Consider the following 26,262-nt stretch of genomic DNA (forward strand, 5'->3'; position numbering starts at 1 on the left):
CACTGTGGTAATGAATTCCATTAAATTATTGCATAAAGAAAAAACATACAATCAACAGAATATAGAGTCCTCTGAGGTTATTAGACTTACATATCTGATCACAATTGCAGAGAAAGGCCAGCAGGAATTACCAAAAGGCAAAAAGTTGGAAATAAGGTCTAAAATAACATCAGGAAGCACTAAGTAAATGTCTTAACTTTTCAGAGTTTGAAATTGATTTATCTTCAAGAAGAGCGTAAGCAAGTCATTATTTGTCTTAAGGTCACAATAGCAGCCTGATAAAACCTATTTAAAAGAGTTGCTGGTTTATGCAAATCAAGACTCACTTCTTAAGTGGTTACTGTCACCTTGAGTAAGAACCAAATTTAAGATTGCATTTTTTCCCCACCAGTGCAAGTGCCTACTTGTTCTGGTGAGTAATAATTGAAACCTGGCTGCTGTAGGCAGATGAAACAATTATTAGGGCAGTGCTATAATACTCTAAGTCACTGTAAAAGCAGACTTGGGCATAATGAATTATTCCAGCATCACACAAAATACCCTATCACAGGGAAAAATACCAAAACAACAAGATAGTCTCTTACTCCAGAGTTTCAAATTTTGGCTTGTGTATAATGCTCAAACTGTATTTCTACTTTAATAATATAACTTGACATTACATATCATGGAAAGTTCACAGATTCACCTGCAGAAGAACAGCAGATTTATTGGGTTGTGGTTTTTTAAAATATATTAAAGCATGAGTATGCTTAAAAGATGCAAAGTAAAAGTGAAATTGAAACCCATAAATATACTAATAAGTGTTAGGTAAAATATTTGCCAGAGCATGCATTTCTATTTTACAGACTGCTAATCCATCATAGTGTCACTAACATTGCAACAGACACACTCAGACTGCTGTGCTTATTACTTTTTAATGCATCACTCCATTTTAAACATTAATACTAACAAGTTCAGGCCATAATATAGTCATCCTTTCCATCCATATAAAGGAAAAAATCATCACCCACAAATACCAGTTTATACTAAAATTTTACTTATAAGCACACAACACTAGATAGATTTAAGAAAAATACAGAGAAAAAAAAAAAGAAGTTCTGACTCAAACTTATCATGTGTTTTCCCACCCCAATATTTTGTGTGTTGGAGGGCTGAGGCTTTGAGGGGGTTGGTTTGGTTTAGGGGGTTTTTATGCCATGGAAACACTTTTGCTTGATCTTCGATTGGATCCAATAAACTAGATTTAGATAATGGACTCAATGCAGTGTTTGAGCAAAGGCCAGTGACACCAAAAAAATGTTAAGACATAGACCCCAAGAGCTGCCCCGAGCATTACACAACCTGATACTTAATTTGGTACTTGTAAAAGAAGGCTTCCTATTTTTCCTCCAATACAATTTATTCTCCCATCAGTTTGTTTTCCATTGCTGTGTGTCTCTGTTTTCAGTTCTCACCTTTATTTATTGCAAGTCCTGCTTTTTCAAACCACAGAGAGGTGTTGCCCATTTTCTCACAAAAACACATCAAACTCCCTCAACAGTTTTCCAACTACTTTGATCCCTCAATTCCATGCTTCCGTCCTCTGGAAATGTAATGAAGGCTATTTCATCCTAGATACCCTTCTGATTCCTACAGACTGCTGGAGAAGAGAAAGCCATCAAATCACAGCATTTGCTCAGTTCTCTCTCAAATTACCATAAATTTGAATCGCAGAAGCCATTCAGTCTCCAGAACTCCAGGAAAAGCCTCCTTTCAGTGATGCCCTGTGCTCTAGAGACATTTACCTCATAATCAAGTGGTACAGCCACAAGCCCCTGAGGGCACCATTGCCATCCATCACCCACTGAGCCCCCTGACCCCCTCAGCAGTGCACTGTTGATTCCCTGGGCTACTCCTCCTCACCAGGGAATCTCCACCTGAGGTACCCTCTACTCACACTGCTTAAAATCCTCCTCCCAAGCAGCTGTCCTAGGAAAATCCTTACTTTCCTTCAAGCTTTAAAATCTAAAGTCAGACCTTTTTTTAATTGCCAAAGTAAAGCAATACTATGGCATTTTTGTCATCAAGGAAAACTACAACACATCAATGGCACCTCTTTCCAACAGTTTTGTCCCAGCAGTCAGGAGTCTGGTAGGTTTGCTAAACCAATTACTCCCAGGCAAACCAAGATAGTCACAACACACAGCTGAGAAAATGCAGATCTCTGAAGAGATAAGCTCACCCAAATCAACTAAATAAAAAAAGTTTCATTTTCCCAAGACAGTATTTAGTTATTCTGGATACAACCAGGACATGCCCAGTCTTTAACCTACAGATACACAGTGTCAACTACAGCCCTTTAGCCAAGTGAACTCTTTCACACCACCCTGGGTAACATCTGATCCCACAGCCTGTTGGCAGCAAGAGGCAGATCTGACAACAGCCAACACTTCAAGGAGCACTTTTTAGAGCAGCAGTTACATATTTCTTGAAGCTGTAAGAGCAGGGAACTGCAGTAGTTGAAGACAACACATGTCATCTTTCTGGGCATCTTGCCTTTCCTGTACTACCCAGAGAGCTGGTGTTATGCATTCTGAAGAAGTGTAGATGAAGTGACTAGGGATTTATTTTAAAAAACTGAGTGTCCTAATTGCCCTTATTTACCACAACTGGCACAATATGCACCCCTCAGCATCCTGCCACCCCCATCCTGAGACTGAAATACAGTAGAGCACACGCTGCTCAAGAATACAAATTGCCAACGGGGAAAAGTAATAATCTCAAGGCTTGCATCATTTCACAGTCGAGTTGTTTGAAGACAGGCTAGCCATTACATAGAGCAGCTGTGTTATCTGGCTTTTCCTTTCATTCATTTACAGACTTGAGCTGCTTTTCTAACTCTATTGAAACTATTTTCCTCATTAGCGGTTTTTGTTCAGTATGCAGGGAACTCAGCTAGAGCAGAAACACACAAAGGTTTCCGTTCTGTATACGTCGATATTTTAGGGACATTGTTAGATTGGAAGCCTGTCAGGGACCTCCAGATATGTTACAGTATTGGCTGGAATTCACCAGGACATGACAGAAAGATCTGTCTTCACAAACTTGTGCCACCTTTTTTCACAGAGCTGACTGACATGACTGCATCTTGGTGGCATCAGTCAATGTGAGGATCAAAGACTCTTCCATTTGCAAAACAGAATGGCCCAACAGAAATAAAATTCAATATTTTCAGACATTCAGTTTTTCGTGCCCAGAAACAAGGGGCATTCTACATTCTTCCAAGTAGAAAAGCTTCATTAAAAAAACCAAAACACTGCAACCTGAGGAATAAGAGTTGCCAGTTCTTTTTTTCATTTGACTGGGTTTTTTTCTACATTCCAGAATGCAAAACTTAGGCAGAAAGCTGCAGTTAAATACAAGATGGGATTTAAAACCATACTATCAGGAAAAAATATCAGGTTAACAGGGATATCTCTTAGTTCTTTAATATTTCACTCTTAATGATCCTTCACCAACAGATCTGTTCCAATTTTCACACTGGAATGCTCTCCCATTATTATATTGAAATATTTGTTGTTATCTCTGTACCAGTAGTAACATACACACATACAGGGAGAGAAATACTTAAAATAAATCCTATAAATTCAGGATTTACAAAGAGGCTTCCTATGTTTTAGACCTCTTTCCAATACTACCACAAACAACTGTGCTTTAAACCTCAATTTTTCCTCTTCTCCATCATATTCTCTTAACCCTCCTATCTCTTTCCCTTTGTTTAGGGGAGTAGGTTTCCTTTCTTTTAAATTCCACTCTTGCTCATCTTCTATGATGTAGATGCTTAACAAATAGAAAAATAACAATACAGTTATCACACCAAATAGCCTTTCACCTTTCAGTAAAAATGTTTGTATTTTGAAGGATTTTTCTCTTCAAGTTAGACCAAGTTATAACAAAACATTGCAGGTTTAGAAGTCTTCTTCCCAATGGACACTGTTCCCTCATTTTAAAAAACAGCATTCTACATAGGAGAAAAATATTCTGCAAAATCCATTAGTACTCCATAAAAGTCTCATACAGAGGTATTTACATAATGAACTGCAATTACTCACATTATATTTACCTAGTGAAAAATGAAGCCATTGTGTGCAGCGAGACGCGTCTGTTCTGCACTAATACACGCACAGAGGAAGTTACCTGGTGAAATAACACATCAATCACGGGTTAACACCAAGCCTGCACCCGTGTAATGCCATTTCCAGTTCATTAAAGGAAACCAGCTGCAGAATCTGCCATTGTGCCAGCCTGTCAGGCCTCAGCAAGAGGTGAGGAAGGGATGTGCAGTGAGCTTGAGAGTGGTTTGTGGTGGGCAGGGAAACCCTTTGTGCTGAAAGTGCTGTGACTGTGATCATCATCAGCTTCACAGATTTCACACACACTAAGTCTGCCTACACTGGAGCAGAGCCCTCAGCTCCTGGCTAATCAGTATTGTGTTATATAAACAACACCAGAGGGAGGGCTGGAGTAGCAATCTACCAGCACAGGTACTGAAGTCCTGGAGTCTCAGAATGGGTCAGGTTAGGAGGGACCACAGTGGTCCAGCCTACCTGATCAAGCAGGGTTATTCTAGAGCACAAAGTCCTGAAGCTGAATCCTGCCAGGAGAAATTATTTTCTTTGCTGACACCACAAACCCGCATATGTATTTTAAAATTTAATGAAAACTTGATAGAGGAAACATCTGCTCTACTTACTGAGTTCAGAGTTCACAGGCTACGTGAGGCTGGCTGAGCCTTCTGTTAGTAAGCATGCAATGTTCAAAAATGCCTACAATATCAGCCAGCAAACTGGGTGGTGATTTCTGGATTAGAAGGAATTTGATAGATTTTTGCACACATCTGAACATTGTCAGTTTTGGGCAAGCACATTTTTACTATATCTTGGACTTTTATTGACACATTCGTACATGAAGTATCATTCACTAGGGAGCACCTGCAGATCAGATGTAGTTTCCTCTGTACCACACTTTTGAGCCTTTCTTCTCAAAATTAAATATTGGGAAACTACATAACAACTTCATCTGATTTATCAGAATGAGGCTGTTCTGAAGTGCTCTGATAGAACAGTAATCTACCCTTGTTAGACTGAAAAGTAAAACGCAGCTATGTTTAGACCTTTTGTAACAGTTCTTAATTCTACTTTTCAATATTAGCCAAATCAATCATTTAGGACTATTTTCCTTTCTGATGTTGTTCTAAAATGACATGATCTTTGCCTGGTAGCTGTGTGAGTGCAGCAGGTCTCCACAGCATATAAAGACTCCTGCTGTGCTACAGCAATAGTTCCTCAGCTTACATATCCTTTAACAACTATATTCAACAGCTGCTACAGCATGTCACAGTCCTCTTCAGAGGCATGTGGGATGGAGGAGAGGATAAGAATCAGATAGAGAAGTGGAGTTCAAGTAGCTGCAACCAGGGACTTTAAAACACAGAAACTTATGCTGTTAGTTCTGTGCACACATGCATCATCTAAAATTAAAATAGAAAAGGATTACTGCAGCAACAATTTCAAAAAATTAAAATACATCAGAATCACCTTCTCAAAGCCCCTGCTAACATAAGATAAACAGCTTCAACTCAGTCTTCTCCTCCTTTCCTTAGCTGCTCCTTTTTCAGGGATTAAGATAGCTTTAAAATTTAACTTACAGATAAGCACTTGTCTACCAAAATAAAAGCTCATTTTTGATCTTAATACCTTCAGTTAAAACAAACAAAAAAAAATAAAAAACATTTTTCTCACCAAAAAACCAACAAAGTAAATTACAATTTTGCATGAGAAAAGAAAAATTAAGCTCATGACGCATTTTTTAGTCAGTGACATTTTTCACTTTCATAAGTACACAAAGAATAATATAAGCAACTTCAACATCCCTGCTAAATAAACTCACCTTTCTGCACAGGAAGGCCATCTAAGTGAGATACTACTGCATTTGATGAAGGGTTTTGTACTGTGCCAGTCAGAGGTCTTGACTCAATTTTGTACCTTAAGCCACAAAACAAGCATTTCTGAGATAATGCAGAAGAAAAGTCCAAATACTTTTCTTACTGTAAATTAGTGAAAAAGGCAGCTAGAGGAAGAACAATGAAGAACAATCAAGAGGAATTATATTCTACAAGAACAGAATTTTGTCACAGTCATGGGAAATAAGAGCCAGGATGGGAAAACAACAAATGGGCTGCCCCACAGGGCTGGAGCACAGCACCTGAGACAGGCAAAGATATGTGCCCCAACACCCACAAGAGAACACAGAGAGAGATCAGTTATTCTCTTAGGAGCAAAAAAAAAATTTGGGACATTTGCAACTCAGAGTAAAAACACACAGTGAAAAGAAAGGTATATAAACATAAAATTCTCAGTTATATTGATGGCAGCCACTTGAATCAGATGAGCTCAAGAAATGCTCCTATGACAGGGACAACATAGCATTCAGTTAAGACTGACCAGAGAAACTAATCATAAATTGAAATTAAATATTTTTAAAATCCCACTGAACCCAAGAAGCACATCTTGTTCCAGCTACTACTTGTTTCCATAGTTATAAAGGTGAAGGATAAGATTGTGGCTGAAACCAGCAGATGCAAAATTTACAGAGCTGCCTGTCAAACCTGAGGAGATGCTACTGTAGAAATAAATTAATAGTGCTAATAGCTTAGCTGTTTTTTCCACCTTAAGTGGTATTAGTTCTGTTTCAGCAGTTTAAGCCAGTGCTTGACACATTCAAGTCTATCCTAATTGTCCCTCCCCAAGTCCCAAACCATGCCTTTAGTGGAGGGTAATGTGAAAAGCAGACTTTCAGTAACTCAAACTTGTAAAGTGTTCCCTCCTTCTGCACAGTCCCCCCCAGAATCACTCGAACACCATTTGTGTCCAGGTTGACACAATGTAACTCCAGCACTTATTTCAATGAACTGTGCAAGGAGAGTAACCCAAACACAAGGCTTTAAACCAAAACAATCCACTGCTAAACATGTCCTAAAAAGAGGGGAGTGTAAGTGCATCCTGACTCTCAGTGCAGCTGGCAGGCCTGCCAGCATCAATCAGAAAAGGGAAAACTATTTCCAGCAAAAGAGATTCTTTTACCACCCCTGAGATGCTGATCACCAGGGTCAGGTTGTACACAAGTCCTCTGCAACAAGGACAGCAAGAGCCAGACAAATGAAGTTCAACCACATTGTGTCACACACAAGCCCAGGAGTTTATACCTTTACTGACACATTAAATTTTTGAGACAGTATGATGCATTTTATAAAAGTGTTAGGAATAGCTTATTTGAAGTCTGAAGTTTAACTATGCATGGAACTAGTACACAATGGGGAGAACAAGAACTAAGTTGGGTCCTTTTGTTTGTTTTTAACTACCAGAATTACTCTTTGGAGTTGGACTAGAGCTTAAGTGAAATTACTGCACACAGGAGTAAGAGCTAGAACAAATTCATTATTATGGATCTAAAGTAACACTGTGGCAAAGCATACAAGAAGTTATTAATTGCATGTATACAGAATGACATAAAAACTTTGCATGAAATGAAACTGCAGGCAGATATGTACTCTCAGCATCAGCAGGTGGCATTAGTAGAGCATATTTTACGTGTTTCTTAGCTGAAGCCTTAGGCTACTTTAAAAAAATACTTGGCAACTGTGAGTTAATTAAATTGTAAAGTGGCAAACAGTGGTACTAGTAAGAGTTATATGCCCACAGGAGACGAATCAATTGTGTCAGTCTCTAAGGAGCAGGCTGGTAAACCTTCAAATCAAGAAAAGCCTATTACTTACTTACTAGTCAAAAAGACACTGTACTTTCCAGTTTCAACAGCTGAGTACCTTCAGAATGGAATTATTCTAGAATGAGACCCTAGAAGACATAGAATAACCTCTCAGTTCATGTTAAATATGTAAACCAGGAGTAATGCCAGATAAATACATAGCTAGTTAGGGTAAACACATTATGGAGTTGCCATATCAATAAAAAGGAAATTTTGTTTAAAACTTGCAGGACTTTGAAGCCACCAATTGAAAAGATCTTCACTGCTGGAAACCTTGCCATTACAAGGTAAAAATCCAAGCAAAACAGCACACTATAATAAAAGCTATTTGATTCTTTTCATGGATTTCAGCTTTTATTCTGTGCCCTGTCATTATACCTGTTCTGTAATTGAGATATTAGTACAGTTACCCAGGACTTGACTAGAAAGACAAGTTATTCTTTCCTGACATTACCTGTGATTTATTTCAAACTTTTGGGACTGAAGACTCAGAAAGAAATTGCATGCCTTGTAGATGCTTTCACACCTATTCTGGGACTGAGTAAGAAAAAGAAAATGCTGTACAATGCAGGACAGTCCTGTTGAACCCAGGGACAGCACAGTGCACATCCATGTTCCAGCCAGCACCCATCCTACTGCACAGTCAATCTAGCAATGGTTCAAGAGAAGAGCAGCACACAGGCCTCAGGGAGTCACCACACTGGCTCCCTGACCATCCCCCCACCACTCAGCAGGGGAAAAAAAAAAAAAAAAAAATTACACCATATGAACCCTTTGGGAAAGGGCATTCAAGTCTCCAGGATACGAATTCGCCCGTTAAACATCGCTGCCTCCATGCCAAGTGCCCATCTGTGCTACAGGCTGGTTTGGAGAGCTGTGTCTGGCTTTTGTTCATGAAAATCTCTTTTCTCATGGTGTATACCGGGCAGATTAAGAAATATTTACTAGACTGGTTCCCCAGCAAAAAATCCCCAACACTGAGCACTGTAGACAAACACAGTTCAACCCTTCCCAGCAAATTCCTCATGCATGGAGAACCCAAACTGTCAGGATGGAGGTAAATGAATTGACACACAGAGAACAGCAGTTCTCAAGATCCAGCAACAGCTAAACTTCACTTCAATGCTTTCTGCCAGGGTAAGTCCACATCAGCATCTGCCTCAGCACACTGCACAAGACATGCTCCAAGTCTTGGCTTTGACTAAACCAACTACACCATTCCGACCAGATTTCCTACTTCTCAGACCTTGGATTGTTTCATTAACCCTTGGATACCTCACTCATCTTTTGCTGCAAGATTCTTCTCTGCTTTTCCCATGTGCAGTTTAACTTCTTACCAAATAATCTGCCCTTTACCTATGCTTTTGTTCACTTTTTCCTGCTGTACATTCTGTTTTTCCTTTTTCTGCTAAGATAAGGAGTTTAGAGAATACACCAGTATTTTGCAAAAGCTTTTATTGTTATTTTCATGCTCCTCCCATTTCAGTCTCAGTTCTTCTCTGTTTACAACACCTACCAAAAAAACCCAAAAAAAACCAAACAAAAAAACCCCAAAAAACAAAACCCCAGCCCACAAACCACCACCCAACACACACACTGACCTCCTTACAGGTTATTTAACTACCTAGCTGTTAGTTTCACATACTATATTGGGAAAATTCTTTCTAAAATATAAAACACAAAATCCATTATATACTTTCAACAACCTGTATTTCAACCACCTGTAAAGATTGTCTCATTCACTGTAAGTCTTGCAAACAGTGACAAGAATAAAATATTACACTGCAAGACCTTTAGAAATCAGCTGGTTATAGGCATAGCTTGTAAATCAGATTCTTCCTACATAATGAGCAAGCCAAAGGGGAGGAGTACCTCAGCTTTCTGTGGTTTTAAGGATATATAACCAATTTAGGTTTTACTGGGTTATATACATACTTTTCCACATATAACGTTCATTCTAAAACTTGACATTTTGTGGACTCTGATTTTGCTTTATTAAACTATATAATGACAGAATTTCTATTAAAAAATACCCCCAAGCTAGAACTATAAACTGTGGCTCCATGTTATTGGAAGCTGCTGAACAAAGGATGCTCAAAAGGACCTCCATCTACTGTAACCATAACCCATTTTTTTAATTTATGAAATCTGCCTCAACATTCTCCTTGCTTTATTAGAAGTAAAGGTAGAGAAAAGCCCTAGTCTCATGCTAGATGAGGCAAGCTTTTGTACAAGACAGTAAATATTTATTGAAAACACTTTTAACAGATCTAAATGACTTTTCCTTTTCCCAAACTCCCACATTTTCACAGAACCAAAACACAGTTGAATCATTAAACTGTCTCCACAGCAAAGCACTCAAGCAATGCAGTGCTTCAAACACTACAGAGAAACCCAGAAGAAATTGAAAACAAAACACAAGAATCTCTGCTACTTTTAATAAAAATTCCTTTGCAGTTAAGAAAAGAGTTCTAGAGTCCTTTAAACCTTGATACCACAAACCTGTGTGTAACTCAGTCATTAACTCTTCATTTCTGCTCAAGAACAACCTGCTAAACGGAAAACAGTTCAGCTAGCCAATTTGCCTTAGTTTCGCCTATGCCTTTTCCAAACCACACAAATAACTCCACTCTTTTGGAGCAAGGCATCAAATTTCTTGCCATGCAAGTGTGCACCAGATTTGCAGGAGACTGGGGGAAAATAGCAGACAGGGGTATCACTAGAAGTGTGCTTTGATGGCAACCTGGTAAGGGCAGCACAGCAGCAAGCAGAGCTCAGGCTGTTCCTGCACTCTCTCAAGACAAGTTGCACTGATTCAGACTTTACTCCCCACAGGTAAACCACTTATTCCACTAAGCACAGGAAGGCCAGGTGGCAGCACATGTGAATGGCCAACAGAATTAGTGGGGTAGAATTAAACAACAAGTGAATGGTGTGGGGCCAAGACAATGGCAACACATTCTTAACAGCATCTCACCTAAAGGCCTCATTCCCCCACAGAGACTCAATTGATCTGTCTGGATAAACAGATAATTATTCTCTCATCAAAAGGGTTTAAAAAAAATAATTACTGTAGTACAGACGTCACTGAGGACCCAAAGATTTGAGCCCCCAACAGAAAGGTGAGCAGCAGCTTCAGGACTTTCTCTTGGGTTACCAAGCTCACTGCTTCAACCCCACCCCCATGCTTTCTTCTGGCTTTTTCTTCTGGGGAACAATGGCCAAGGTTGCTTGGCAGAGTGTTCTGGAGAGTGTCATCCAAAACATCAATCAATGTCCTCATAAAGGTCAGAGTCACCACATGCCAAGGCCCAGAAATTTTCCATTTCACTGATAAGTCTCCTTTCACATCCCAAAAGAAGTTTCATCAAAAGAAACAGAGAGAATATATCTGACAAAACAGCTTCCCAAATTATTCTGCAAGTACTTGCTCAGTTATTTCTTACCACTTTCTGTGTGAATTCAAGTAAAAAACATCTCTGCACCAGAACAGCAACCATCACCACTTCACAGCAGTCACCTAACAACTCTTAGTCCCCAAACATAACCAAGAACATCTATGGGAAGATCAAGTTCAGAAATTATTTTGAGAAACTTTCAACAGGAGAACAGAAAAGAAAGTAAAAAGGCTTAAGGCTTACAACTTCAATTTTAAATACTCACTACATTATATTTACCTTGTGGGTGCTTGGCACTTGTACCCTCATTGCAGAACTTCTGTTCAAACCTCTGCTAACCAAAACACAGAAAGGGGACAGACTCACAACTCTTGTCTCATGGCCAGTGGCAGAGCCCAAGGGAATAGCCTGAAGTAGTGTCAAGGGAGATTTAGGTTGGATATTGGAAAATGTTTCAAAACCCAGATAGTGTTTGGGCACTGGAACAGCTCCCCAAGGCAGTGGTCACAGCACCAAGGCTGACAGAGCTCAGGCAGAATTGGGCAAATGCTCTCAGGCTCTTGAGGATGGTTCTGTGCAGGGCCAGGAGTTGGACTCAACAACCCATGTGGGTTCCTTCCAACTCAGCATAGCCTGTAATTCTCTAAGAAGCTCTTTCTGGTCCTGGAAAAGACCACTAGAGAAGATTAGACATTCTATCTGAAGTTTCCAGCATATTAAGAAAACCTAGATTGAAGCATATTTGGATTAAATTTTAAAACCAAGTCCAGATAAGCATTTCTGACTATATCCTAATTATTTTCTCTTGCAGAAAAAAGAAAGCAAAAAGCCTCACAGGAGGCTCATGGAAAGTGCTGACAATAGAAGAAAATTGTCTGAGGCTTTAAGGTTGACACTCCTATCATGATGAAAATAAAGACCTACTTTTTACTAAAGAAGGTACACACAGCCTAGACAGGCAACATGCAGAAGGAGCCAGGGCTGTTGATGGGGGCACCAAAGGTAAAAACTACAGTAAAATCAGAAATCACTTTTATGAGTGTTTATAGCCCATCGACACCATGAGAAAGGACCTTGATTACTATTTCAGTGAACTGTGTCTGGTGATCTCACAAATAAAATATCCTGCAAGTCTTGCAAAGCATTCACAGAAAATACATTAATAAAACAGATAATCTGTGTACCTGAATTTACCATGACAATCCTGGTGCTATCTACAGGGGGCTTTTAGCTTTTTCAGACCAGATTCCAATATGTTGTTCAAGAACCTAAAAATAGAGTTAGACATCTGCTAGAGTTTTCAAAGGCATCTAGCACTTCAGATGCCTGACTTGGTGAGAACTGGCTACAATTGCTTTCCTCTCAAAACCAGCAGCCAGCATTTCCAACCCTACAGAGTAATAATTCGTATTCAATTCCTCTTAAGTGTTACACAAAAACAGTAACAGGCTGTAAAGTCAATATCCATTTCCAAAACAATTCTCTGGCATCAAGGATAGTGCTTTGTGTGTTCAAAACACATCTGAACAGCCACAAACTGTACCAGCCCACGCTTACAGGCCTGCATGTCCTGTACATCCTGTACCCACATAATGCAGAAAAATGCATTTATTCAGTCTCACGTCTTTTAGACATGTAACTGAGTCAGCATGTGAGATGTTCCCAGAGCATGTAATGACAGAACATTACCTTATTTACAGTGAGTCAAACTTGTATGTTACCAGGACCAACCTCTGCAAAAGTGCTAAAGATTTAATTCTTCGTCTTATACTCCAATTTTGATTGCCAGATGTACCAATTATGCATTAGTTTTAGCTAAATATTAACTGGATTGTAAAAAAAAAAGTTTACCATAATCCAGGAAACAGTTATTTCACAAAATTTATTATTTTAACTTTTTTATCAATATTTTATTGTTTGGCATGAGAACACATCTTTGCTACTTGACCCCCTAGGGTCTTCTTTTGTTTCCTACCACACCATCATATACACTAGAAATGTTCTCCAAATGCAAAAGCTATTCTATAAATTCCCACTATAGCCTCTTTTCCAAAACAGCTGCCACTGATCACTATCACATGTAGGTAGTGGAGCAGAAGAAGCTCTGCTCCCCTCAGAGATGACAATTTCTAGGTCAGCATTTTCACCAAAGGGAGTAAGTAAAATGAGATTGAAATACCAGACAGCAGCTGCTTATACTTTACACCAACCTGTACAGAAGTAGTGCATCCAACTTAATTATTTATTACAGCCCTACAATAAAGATGACAAGAAAGCAATTGTGCCTAGAGTTGACTACACATTAAAAATAATTTTGCACTGCTGTTTCTTTCTTTAAAAGCATTTGCTACTATTCTCTTTCCCCCCCTTTTCTATCATCTTTATGGAAGACTAAAAAGAAGGTTAGAAAAAACAAAGTCTCAAAATAGAAAAAGCAGACCTTGAATGCTCTAGTATTACTTGGAAAAATGGAGTGTTGTATTCTGCTACAGGAGATAGCACTTCAAATTTGAAAGGTCAGCTGCAAAGCTTGGCTTCAAAAGCAACTCACAATCACAACATCAGAGAACAGAAATAACTCTTCCTGGACCAGGAACAAGTACAGAATCCTGGAGATGATTGTTTTCAGGCAAAACCGATGACAGAGCCAAATATCTCCTGATGCAGCCCTGCCCATCTTTAGTGAGACAGTATAGAGTCCCATTTCCCTGAAGACAGCACGAACAGAGCAACAGGAAGCATTTTCCCTGCTGGCTGCCAGTGGCTCTTTCGCCAGAGCTCTGAGCATTCTCCCCCTGCACTGACACCTCTCCCGTGGCAGCTGCCAGCTCCTGACACCACTCAGCACCGAGGGGTTCCTCTCCCAACCCATTCATGTTGTTATCCTTCCTGCAAACCATCCCTCCTCAAAGTCCTCAATTGCTTCATGCATATCAAAAATGGCAAATACAGGATCTAAAACACCAGCCAGATGTTCAAGTTCAATTCCTCTTCCCCCCACATTTGTTCTCAGTTAGCCTTAGCTCAAATTTGGTTGCAGATATGGAAATTGCAGCATTTTTCTTCAATGAAACTCAGACTGGAGGTCTGTTAGATTTTTTTCCTTCCCCGGTAGGAACTATGCATAAAATATTCACAGCATATTTAGACAAATATGTTTCTGTTTACCTAATACAATGTTTGTTTACACTGGAAATAAGCCTTGCATAGTAGTCCTTATTCTTTGGAGAGTAATGCTGCATCTACATCCAGTCACCTAGTGTTGGTTAGGTAACTATTGTTGATTTATTAACATTCTACCTCCCAAATTAAATGCAGAGGAAATTGGTAGCCCTACAGAGACTGAAAATTCTTTTGTATTATGATAGAGTCTGCTGAAGCCAATAAACATCTTCAGTGGTACTTGCTGATAGCATGACATTACTCTGCAAAGCTACACATTTCCCTCCCCCTTCCTTTTTCATGTTGTTTCATTTGATGGAAGGATCAAAGCCATCAAGTCATTTCTTCACCCCAACTCAATCAGGCAAGTAACTCTTTGAAGAAATATTTTTTATTCCTTTTATTTTTTTCTCTTCATTAGGAAGAATCTTTCCAAAAACAATCTGACATTCTGAAGTTTCAGAATGTTAATTCTACAACAGGTGTGACATGTCTCCAAAAGCAATGCTCTGATGGTTTATTTATGGGCTTTACTCTTTCTTTCCACTTAAGAAAAGACCTTGAATATGTTTTCATATGTCCAACATATATTTAGAAACTCTAAAGGCAGCATCCATTCATCAAGAACATGAAAACTAAAGACAAGAGTTCAAATAAATCTGAAAAGCATTTGTGGCTGCAGCTTAAGGCTGTCATGGAAAGAAGTATATCAAAATACCCCATTAATGACTGCCTTGCAAGCTCTGGGAAGTTGAAAGCCTGTTACTAACGTTCTTTTCTCTAATGGGAATTCAAACTACTGTGCAAGAGAAGGTGAATAAGAAGAGAAGGAGAAAAAATAAATTCAAAATGATTTAATTTCAGAAGTCAAGAAACATGGCACTTTGTTCAGCAACACAAAAGAAACACCACAATTTTCTCCTGACCCTTGATAACACAAAGAAGGAATTGTCAAAAGCAGCAGGAGCCAGAAAATTCAGTAATCATTGACAATCTGTACCATTAGAAAAAGCTTAGTGATTCACTGTATTGTTAACATGTGCTTGTCACTGGGGCTTTTTTAACATATTTCAGCACTCTCATCACAAAGAGCATTAAGAGATGTAAACAAAACTCAGTACTTCCCATTTGTAGTCTCATCATATTTTGAAAGTTTTTTCTTCATTTAAGTAGAACTACTAAAACAAGAAGCTACTAGAAGTCACTAAACTGAGAAGTAGTGCCTGCTGGCCAGATGACACACCAGTAAAAGACAGGGGCAAAGTTAAACAAGGGAGCAGGGAAAGACAGTAACAGGCAGCAGAAATCACATCCCTTTACACCTCAATAATATCTGAAACAGCACATGCTTCTCATTACAGAGTAACTGCATAACACAACATCCTTCACATCCCCATCAAATGGTGGCTTAGTGTCCTCTTCTTGGGCAAGGGAGGTGGTTGAGATTTATCCTGCATTGTTCCCTGCAGCTGATACCACTGAAGAAACAAACAAGCATCTTCTGCCATCATTCTAAAGGACATTGGAGCTATTGAGTTTTCAAAACAAACTTTAATTGAAAATGCAACCTAATTTATTTTAATCGCCCTAATTATACTCCCATAACACTTGGAGAGGGGAAAATATCACAGATATCTTATTCAAGCAGAAACTTTTACCACCAACTTGAAGACTTCAAAACTGAAGTCTACAATTTGTGCAAAATGGGAAACAGGGTATAAGAGCAAGGACTTGAGAGCACAAGAAATACAGTCAGTGCTCTTATCTCCAAACACAAACCCACACTTCATTTCCTGCCATTTTCACTTATTCACACCAAAAAGACCCTACAAGTTTGGAGTGGAATTACTAATTCAAGAGCAGTTAGCTCTGAGTTCAAGTTAAAGACAGCAGTGATAAAAATTACCAGGTACATTCATTTTTGAACAGCAGTTGTCTCAGCAGCAAAAGCAATCCCTATTGAAAAATCAGAACCATTTCATCTGGGGAGAATCTCTACAGAGTACAGAACAAAGGCAGGGATAAGAGAAACTCAGAACTGCTGCCAGACAAAAAAACAGGTAAGCCACCAAGTCCCTTGGCTTCACTATCTGTGAAAGTAATGGACAAAACATGTCACTTAGCTAGCCTTGACCCCACAGCTCTTACACTGGGTTTGAGTTAGTTTAGTTTTTTCTTAGATTGCCACCATGCAGATGCAGGAATGTAAAAGCAGTTTTTCAACATCAGTGTTATTCCTCTCTATTTCTGCAAGGCAGATACAGAGTGTTGTGACCCATTGCCTCCAGCTCCAAGTCTGACACTAATGGCATATCTATTTCATTTAAACTGTTAATTCAGCTGCATAAGGGAGGTCACAAGGTGCCAGCTCTTGTTTTAATATTGCCTCACGTATTTACCATAGAAATCAGTGATGCATTTCAGGATGTCATTCAGCTTCCCTTAAAGCTTTGCTGTAGACCTCAAATGAACTGGCAAAGTTTGGAACAGCACCTATTCCAGTCAAAGAACAAATAGCTATTTATAGAGCACGTGTTCTATAAGCAACACAGCTAATATACAGCATTTTTATATAGAACATAAGAGTATATGCAAAGGAGAAAATTAATAGACAACATTAGTTGTGTTGTTATTTTTGAGAGTTATAGCCATACAAGAACTTGAAAGCATAGGCAAGCTTCAAGAAGTCAGCCATGAGCAAGTGATAACTCCAGAAGCTGTTAGTTTTTAAATGGGTAACTTATATCAAGCAGTTAAACAAAAAAGCCACCCAGCAGAAGATCTGCATGATGCCACTCAGTTATAATAAATGAAAATATCCAGTGTGGATCAAAGATATTTTATCCTTTGGCCCTTAAAGACAAATTATACTGTTTAATTGCACTCAAAACAAAACATATATTAAAAAAAATATGGTTGGCTGAAAGGAGAGTCTTTAATTTCTTTGTCTTTTTGGATTTAAGAAATAATAGTTCAACATATGAACAAGTAACATGCTGAACCAAAGAACAGAACCCATGCAAATTAGAATCATCTTTCAGAATGACAAGGGGCTTTCTGCTCTGCTGTAAAATTTCAAGCAGTATTAATGCATTGATATCAATGGAATGAAAAATTTGTGGGTACTGCAGGAAAGTGAGGGTTGCGTTTGGTAATAACTCACCATAATACAAATTATAATTGTAATTATTAATATGCAAGTCATTTGCACACAGAAAGACTAAAAATATTGTTTCATTGTGACAATGCCATAATAGAGAGACATTTTCAGCATCTGTTATTGCATTTGAATCAAATGAACAGTCCACTTCACACATGGTACTTATAAACAAAAACCTCCTCATGTCTAGTTGCATTGCTCAATATTTGTTCTTTCTATTTCAGTGCCATCTGCAAACTCTGTTTTCAATCATTAGTTCCAAGGAGTTAGCATAGAATACTACTACATTTGTTATTTAGGGGCTTTTGTTTTATACTGGCCATTTGTAGTTTAGATCTGTCTTTATAAATTACCAGGAGTCTTGCAAAATTCAGCTTCTACCAACTCAGCTCTTGGTATAAGATTGTAGTTTCCACAAATTAATGAATTACATAATTTATGTGCTACTGCCAAAATGAAATAGCCTCACAGGTTCTTTTTGTGAAGAGACACAGACCTGTTATCACCTACCACACCATACAGTATGCAGACTATAAACAGCAATATTGAGTAGAGGGTATTAATAATATAACTTTTACAAATTCTGTTATGTACACAGCATTATATCAATAACAGCAGCCATGGGACTTTTGAAATCATATATAATAGTTATTAGCCATTGCTCTCCTCCCTGCATTAAGAGCCATTTCAAGTACTCATGACATTTAACTGCATGGGAATCACACCTATGCTGATCCTGTCAGGTGCAAGAGCACAGAGCTTTACAAAAGGCACTATTTATTGTAAGTGATCTTCCCATACAAGTCTTGAGAAATCCCCAAAGACATTTGAAGACATGCCATAATTCTTTTTGCCAGCCTTCTTTGTCTTCATTCTTTTTTCACAATTCCTTGTTAAGCAAGTAAACCCCCATTTTTATTCACAAAATCCTAACAAGTAGAAATTTCTCTCGAGTACTGTAGAGCAGAGATATTTACCACCACCAAAGTGTGTCATGCCTGTGTGCATCTCCCAGGTCTATATTAAAGCTAAGCAGGCTACTGGCACTGCAGAGGACACCTTTATTTAAAAATTATGCACAAAAATAAAAATGAATGTGCAAGGTTGCCAAGATGTTAATTATGACCCAGAAAAAATTCTGCAAAGCCTAGACAAATTGATAATGCTGTTTGCCAAACTAAAACATGATTTTTCACATAACTCCCAGTAACAGCTTAGCTTTTATGAGTGAAAAAAAAAAGCATACTGTAACCTTTTTAACCTACTTCCTTTTCAAAGAAAATTACAGCCCACAACACTTTTTCCCCTCTTGCACTTAAAGAAAAAATTCAGCTCCTGTTAATAGACCACCACTTATTAAAAAAGAAAAAAAGATTGAAGAGCATTTTCTGGGTAGCAGAAAATTGGAAGCAATGGAATAAAACTAGCTAGTCATTTCAGCACCTGGGAAAGCATTATCCTGCTCCACAAAATGTGATGTTTCATGAAAAGGCCAGCTAATGGTTCCACCATGACAGGGCTTGCTGCTGTGTTAGTTTTAAATATAAAGGTTCAATCACCAAAGTTTCACTGCATTTATCAATATTTCCTGCTCTCTTTTCAAGCAATCAAAAAGTTCCTTCAACAAAAAGCTCACCATACTTTCAGCATGCACACAACTATCCAAGCCCTGAAGTAGAACAAAAGTATTTTACTACTTCATAATTGAAAAGTGGGAATACCTGTGGTTCACACATTTCCAGAATCACAAGGACTGAAGATCAACCTTACAAAAAGGGGACTAGATAAGTTCTCCAATACAGTCATCCAAGAAAATCTGTAGGTTTGAAGCATATTATTAAATCTAATTCTTGGAATTGCTGGTTGTGCTCCAGGTGGGCTTTTATCTACTATTTTAGACATGTACAATGTCACTGTTGATTTCTGAGTAGTAGAGGGTCAATAAAAAAAGGAGATGACATTTCAAAGAAGGCATGAAAAACCCCTAAATTTGATAAATAGTGCACATGCATCTGGTGCTCCTACAGGTGAGCATCACCTTTGTGCTTTACTGATCACTGTGAAGAGTGTTTTTCTTTCATTAAACTCCATTGTTTTATGCTTTGTTCTTCTGAACTCCATTGGAACTGAGGACAGAATTCCAGTATAATAGAAATGCATCACCAAATGACTTGGAGAATGCAGAAAACCCAAACACATGCAACAGACAGGAATTACTGATTTTTAAATGAAGACTGAAATCATTTATCAGCAGAGATTGTCTAACCAGCAAGGAAAAGGGAAAGCTCCAAGTAGGACAGGAGTCAGTGTACCAAAGAGTTGGTGTCATTCAAAATGCATACAGCTTTCAAAGTATTCCAATTACAGAGTCCAAAAGAGGCTCTAGATTGAAATTATTAGACATTTTACTACAAGCTACTACTAACAAAGAAATGACACACTACTGAATCATTTAAAAGAATAGTGAACAAAGATTTGAGGAATATACAGCCAGATACACCAGAGATAAAACTAAGTATTTGAACAGATGTTCTTTTTATGCAACATCTACAAAGACATCAAATTGAAAAACATATTAATTTGTCATTTTTGATGAAAATACTACAGTGATGACAAAGGGTAGAAATAAATATTAAGACTAAACCCTGATTTTCACTATCATTAATGCATATTTCTGCACTACCAAAAGGCTTCTTTAAACCACCGCTCTTTGTGAAGAAATCTTCCATTTCTAAAAAATTAAATTTCATCTATACATAGTTTAAAGATCTATCTTCAATCATTTTTCTCTATAGTTCACAGAAAACGCAAAAATAATTAAGGTAAGTTAGAAAGGAAAAAAACTGATGTTTCACCAAAAAAAAAAAAAATCAGAAAGTTATTCTCTGATTCTATGATGAATACATACTAGAGTCCCACAGGTAGTTCCACCTTACATATGCTGAAGCTCTTCTTCCCCCAAACTGCCTGTGATATGGAATGATGAGATTTATGAAAAAAGAGCAAGTCATATTATGAAATTCTATTTTACTAGCACAGGCATATAAAAGCACTTGTACATAGTGGACATGAAGTTCATGCACTTGAAGGGCGTTGAAGATGATTTTTCACCAGTAACTTCCTAATTGAACAGAACTGGACAGTTTCACTAGCAAATTAAAAATATTTTTACACTTATTTCTATTCTTAAAATTAGGCACATGGTACAGTCTTCTCTATGCTATACATTACTCTCCTGGCAGTACATGGCATTTGCTTTGTTGATGTTAAGGCAGTGACATATGTTTGCATGAACTCCTAAAGAAATTGCCATAAGTTAAGAAATCATACATTTCCTCTTTGCCTCCCCCACCATCCCCCCAACTCATTCTTTCATATAACAGAAAATTAAAGAAAATAAAAGGGCAAGGGAAAACAACATAAAATCTGCATCACTTTATTAGGTGAATAAACCTGTATATGGGTGCATTTATCTGACACACTAAAAGCAGATATGTGTGAACTCAGCCACCACCACTATCATCTGCCCACAGCATTTTAAGTTTGCATAAGGCAGGAAGAGCACAAGCACGTCTGCAAACTCACTGCTCTTGGCTCGCTGGCCACTGCTGAGTTCTGCAGCTGTCAGCTGCAGCAATCTCACTGAGGCTGCAGCAAGCAGATTGTAATTTGGGCCCCAAGAGAACTGGGCAAGGGATGCCAAAGGTAACTCATATTTATCTAAGGACTGGAGTCAAACACCAGGCATAAGCAAGGTATTATTAATTTTTTTTTTTCAAATCCTTTTCTTTGTCCACTCTGTATTGCTCAGTAAATGAGTCACAGCTTTACAGCTTTGTTCTGAAGAACCTTTAACATCTATTTAACATCACATTCCTTACAACAACCCAAAGTAAACTCTTGTAGGTACCAAAGTGACTAAACCACCTGATCACAAGCAAAGACACTCCTAGATGAGCTGGGGTGAATCAGCAGCACAAAAAGTGAGAGGATAATAACTGAACAGAACAATGCAGCAACCCAGGCTGAATTGCCACATCAGTAGAACCCAAACTAGAAAAGGAGACATAATTAGCATGGGGAAGGGGAGAGAAAATAGCTTCTGCACTAACTAAATTGCATAGCTTATCAAGAACTTGAAATTGTTATACCACTGACATTTTCTAACACTTGGAATTCAGATATGTCCACATCCAACTGCAAACTTACTAAACATCACAAAAGGGAGTGAAAAACACTGATACTGACACAAGAGAGATTCCTGTAAACAACCAAGGCTTAACTTCAGTTCTTAAATCTTGACTGATGTATTCCAGCAAGATGCCACTGTGCAAAAGTCGTTACTACTAACTGCAAGACAAGCTTTTCACACCAGAACTCCAAGGGAATACCCACACAACCACCTGGATGGGTACTTAGACCTCCAGAGCAAACCTGCCATACAACAGCTCTGGAAAGGAGGAACAAAAATCCCTCAACTGATTTTGGAGACCAGAAGGGCATTGGCTGCTCAGTCAGAAAATCAGCACTTACATGATTCAGCAGGAATGTTACAGGCAGGAGAAGAAGAAAGATCCTCTTGGGGATTCTGATCCAAGCCAAACAGCCCACAAAGGTTACAAAGAAGTTACAGAGGAAGTTCACACAGGTGCATTATTGTTTAGATCAGTCATTTTAAGCTGTTTCTGACTAGACTGCCCATATGGCAAATACAACTTTACTGGCAATAGCCAGTTCTTGCACCCTTTAAAGCACCCCATTGCTTCTGAACATCACCAGTCTACAGGCAATTCTGGAGAAGCCTAGGGGGTAACACCTGACTTGTGGCTAAAGCCAGAAGACTCCATTTCTATGTATTCATGAAAACTCAGAATATCTTCCCATGCTTGGCCTTGTCCCTAGCTTAAAGCTCTGTGCTGCAAAATGGCAAAACCTTGTCATTATATGCAGCAACAATGGATTACTAGAGATTTCTGACAGCACACAGCAACATACATTCTGTTCAATTTGAAGATTGTAAAGAACATGAGGGCACATGTGAGAAAAGAAAATAAAATCTAAGAAAAGCTGTTTTACTAGGAAAAAAAAGAAAACAAAAAACAACCCAAAAAAAAAAAAATAAAAAAAAAGAAAGAAAACACAAAGCCAGGATGAACAGAAGTCAGGCAGGCTGACAGCACACGAGGATAGAAATATTTACTTACCCAACACACAGGCCCCACGTCTCTTCCTTCATAATATCACACCTTTCTTGAGATAAGAAGATTGAACATGAGGAAGGCCAACAACTCCTGTGTTTTGCACTCCACATTCTCTCTTCTCCAACTCTTTCTTTACTGCCAACCTCATCTCTTACACCCTGGGCTGCTGGTCCCAAAGCACCTGAATCTCATGTACTGATTGGTTCCAGCTGGGAACAATAATGATAACTCAATGAGGACCAGGTGTGTGGGGTGGTTTTTAAACTACATAAAATCAGTTAAAAGATGTACTAGTTTATACTTATCTAGAGTTATTTACTATAAATTTCACCTCTGCAGTTTTTTCTGTAAGATGAACTTTATTTAAGTTTCTCCATAGTAAGTGAATGTGTTACTGTAAGTGCTTAAACCTTCAGGACTTACTGGATCCATGATCTACACTGAAGAATTGTTATTGTTTGAAAAAAACCTTTTTGTTGTTACTATTTCTTTAGGTGATGATTTTGTTTGTAATAGTTCTTTACTTTATGACTCTAGAGAAGTGTAATTTGACTGTCCAGCAGAATTAGATCATTCCTATTTCTTTACTAAGAAAAATATTAATGTCTAACAGAAGAGAGAGATGAGGTGCTTTGGGGGCAGAGACAGACAACTGGTATGTGTGACAAAATATCAAAACACAATATCTCTACCACTATCCCTGATTTGTGTTGGTCCCTAGGCACTTCTGTCATGGACATGAATAATCTGAGCTCAAAATATGGATTATCTCAACATGTGATGGTGATAATAAGGTGTGCTAAAAATGCATATGAGATATAAATTGGGTCCAAATAAACTGAGTAAACTGTTATTATTTTTCAGTTGCAGGTGTTTTAACTAAAATATCTGAAGCCATTATTGCTGTATGCCAGCACTGAAGCCCATGTCCAAACACACAAAACACAGGTGTTAATATTTCAGCAGTATTCAGGTCTCCTGGCTTGAAGAAGAAGCCCTGCTGTGCAACATGTGCACATTAAGCAACTTTACAAGTTGCCTAAGGACAAGTTTTTGCGGGAGTCTTCCCCTAAATCCAGCACAATTCTCTCCTTAGTACTACTGAATCCAAACAAGCTCCTCTTTTCGTGCTAGTGAATGCTGGTCACCTTACAGAATAAAAGTTTCATTTTATTCTGAGGCTTATTGTAAAGGAAATGCAGGAGTTAACTACTTTATTTAGATGTAGAAAGATGCATGTCTGTGAGGAAAAGGTCAGAGAACAAGCACCTGCCCAGAGCCACTGCTATGACCCTTAACAAGGCTCAGTCTTCCATATGCAACTGCCAGAACCATTAAAGCAAGACCTTAAACATCAAAAAGTATTTACATCTATCAACCTATTCTCCTGAACGGTGCCCCTGCCCATGGACTAGATGATCTTTAAAGGTCCATTCCAATATAAACTATTCTATGATTCTGTTATACACTTGAATATTTCAGCTGCCAAGAGGCATTTGGAGTTATTCAAGCCTGAGCCTCTTTGCTTCTTCTTTATTGTCCTTTCATTCCTCAACCAACCAAATAAAATTCAAAATTATGTCAACTTTCATAGTAGTAATGGCCATCTTGTAATGAGTATATATTACTATTTACAGCTTAGTCCTTGGTAAGACCCAGAAGAAAAATAAGTATGTTTACTCAATGCAATGCCAGAACAAAGAGCTAACTAGTGCCTTTATAATTCCACATCACTTAAAATACATCCAGAAAAATAATTCCATGGAGAAAACTAAGCATATAAGGCATGTTAGTGAAATCACCTGGATATGTAGTCTGAAATCTCATCCTTGAAATCTGCCCCACATAAGTAGCACGATTAAGAAACTAATTCTGTGAACAAATAAAAGTGTAAAAACACTAAAAAAGGTCAGAGGAACTTTCATTAATGAAAAGTCAGTTAACCAGAAATGAAACATATCTCCGGCTGTCTGGTTTTAGAACAACATATATTTGCATTAAAGATTCTTTGGGGTTTTTTTCAAAAATTTTGCCATGGGTTTTTGAAAATAACTATCCCACATTAAAGGACTTTCAATGGAGTTTAAATATTAAAAATGACTGTACAAAAATACTGTTCATCTATTGAACAGATCTATAGATGAAATGTTTTTGTAAGGTTCTGACTCAAAAAAAAATTGTTGCCTATAAAGTGAAGAGGTCCAATCCAGCCTTGATTTAAATTCAGGAATCCTTGGTCTTGCAGCTGCCTTGCTGCCTGCCCCATGCTGTCTAGTCTTCATATATTAACTTATATCTTTACTTTTTATTGAGCTTTAATTAATTACCATGTAGGGCACATATAATTGCAACATACCTTGGAGGTAACAGACATTTACCCACTTTTTTTTTAAAATTAGAAGTTAATTTCTAAGAACCTAATCAGCCTTCAGCAACTGAAAAACACCTTTGGCATTTCAGGGATTTTATAGCCTTGCAAATTCCTCGTGAATCAAGATATTCAGAGGAACAAGTGTAAAACAGTGCTCAGTGCAAGTGAGTCAATTGGAAACCACATTGTGCAAGTAACAAGTATATGAGATTGGAAACAGGATTGAGCCTTTTATCTGGAGCAGGATGTGAGAGGAAGGAATTGGAGGTTACAGTGGCTTTCTTGTTTCTCTCAAGATACTCAAGTACAGATATTTTAGCTGTTGAGCTGGCTGGGTCCATGACAGCATAAGGAATCTTCATTTAACCACCTCTGACTTATTTTACTCTTTGCTCAACTCACGGAGCACATGCTAATGCATTTGACATAAAAACAAAACGACAATTAAAGCTACTAAAACCAAATTTCAAATTCTTTGTTAACAGCCTTACTTTTCAAAAGTACTGAGGCTTTCACTGTTCAGCTCTGGGATTCCAACTGGTTATGAACAAGGTATTTGTCTTTTTTAAATGTGTTCAAGCATTTGATCTGCTTTGCTGTTTCAGTTTATGGCTTCTGTGTGTGCTTTCAAGGCACAAAGATAAGTAAAATTAATTCACATTATCCAAAAAAAAGGATTGTCTATTCAAGGGAAAGAAATATTAGTGTTCATTGTTATAAATCAGGTAGTATTGAAAATCTCGCTCTCCCACATGGTTAAAATATTAAGAAGGAACTACAAACATGCTGGTTTAATACTACTTTAGTGATCCCAAATCAACTGCACTCAACACAGTTGTGTGTATTTTTCCCAAATGTGTTTACTATATATTGGAACAAGCATCGGGAGGATTATTTATGATGTGACCAGAATACAAATCACTAAACTGTGCTGTACTGTTCAAATGTGTACTAGGTTTCCTGCTAAATTCCCTAAGGCAAAAAGAAAAGATGCACAGATGGGAAATATCTCTGTGCAAACTGATGCATTAGGAAAGAAAGAGCCGATTAAATCACAGTTGGTCTCACCCACTTCATGAAACATAAGAGACCTATAATATCAGTGACCATAATTTAAACCCACCCCTGGAAAATATTTGTAAAAATATTATATTCAGGTACTTTGAT

General features: G+C 38.1%; 1 protein-coding gene across 7 annotated transcripts in view; it reads right to left on the reverse strand.

The window, feature by feature from the left end:
- The window catches only part of CACNA2D3 (calcium voltage-gated channel auxiliary subunit alpha2delta 3), a 396,747-nt gene extending 373,887 nt beyond the window's left edge, over positions 1-22,860 (reverse strand). For 3 of the 7 annotated variants that reach the window (XR_014854750.1, XM_085072721.1, XM_085072724.1), the window contains exon 1: positions 22,728-22,860. Coding sequence is in view for 1 of the 7 variants with exons in the window: in XM_085072723.1 (XP_084928849.1) it covers positions 22,728-22,834 (107 nt within the window). In the remaining 6 variants the exon portion in view is untranslated. Of the gene's footprint in view, positions 1-4,091; positions 4,177-22,727 lie in introns of all 7 variants that reach the window. The other 4 variants (XM_085072720.1, XM_085072725.1, XM_085072723.1 and 1 more) reach the window with 4 other exon arrangements.
- Between the last annotated feature and the right edge of the window lie 3,402 nt (positions 22,861-26,262).

This window comes from Lichenostomus cassidix, chromosome 12 (genome assembly GCF_008360975.1).
Source record: "Lichenostomus cassidix isolate B80296 chromosome 12, HeHo_3.0, whole genome shotgun sequence".
Lineage (NCBI taxonomy): Eukaryota > Metazoa > Chordata > Aves > Passeriformes > Meliphagidae > Lichenostomus > Lichenostomus cassidix.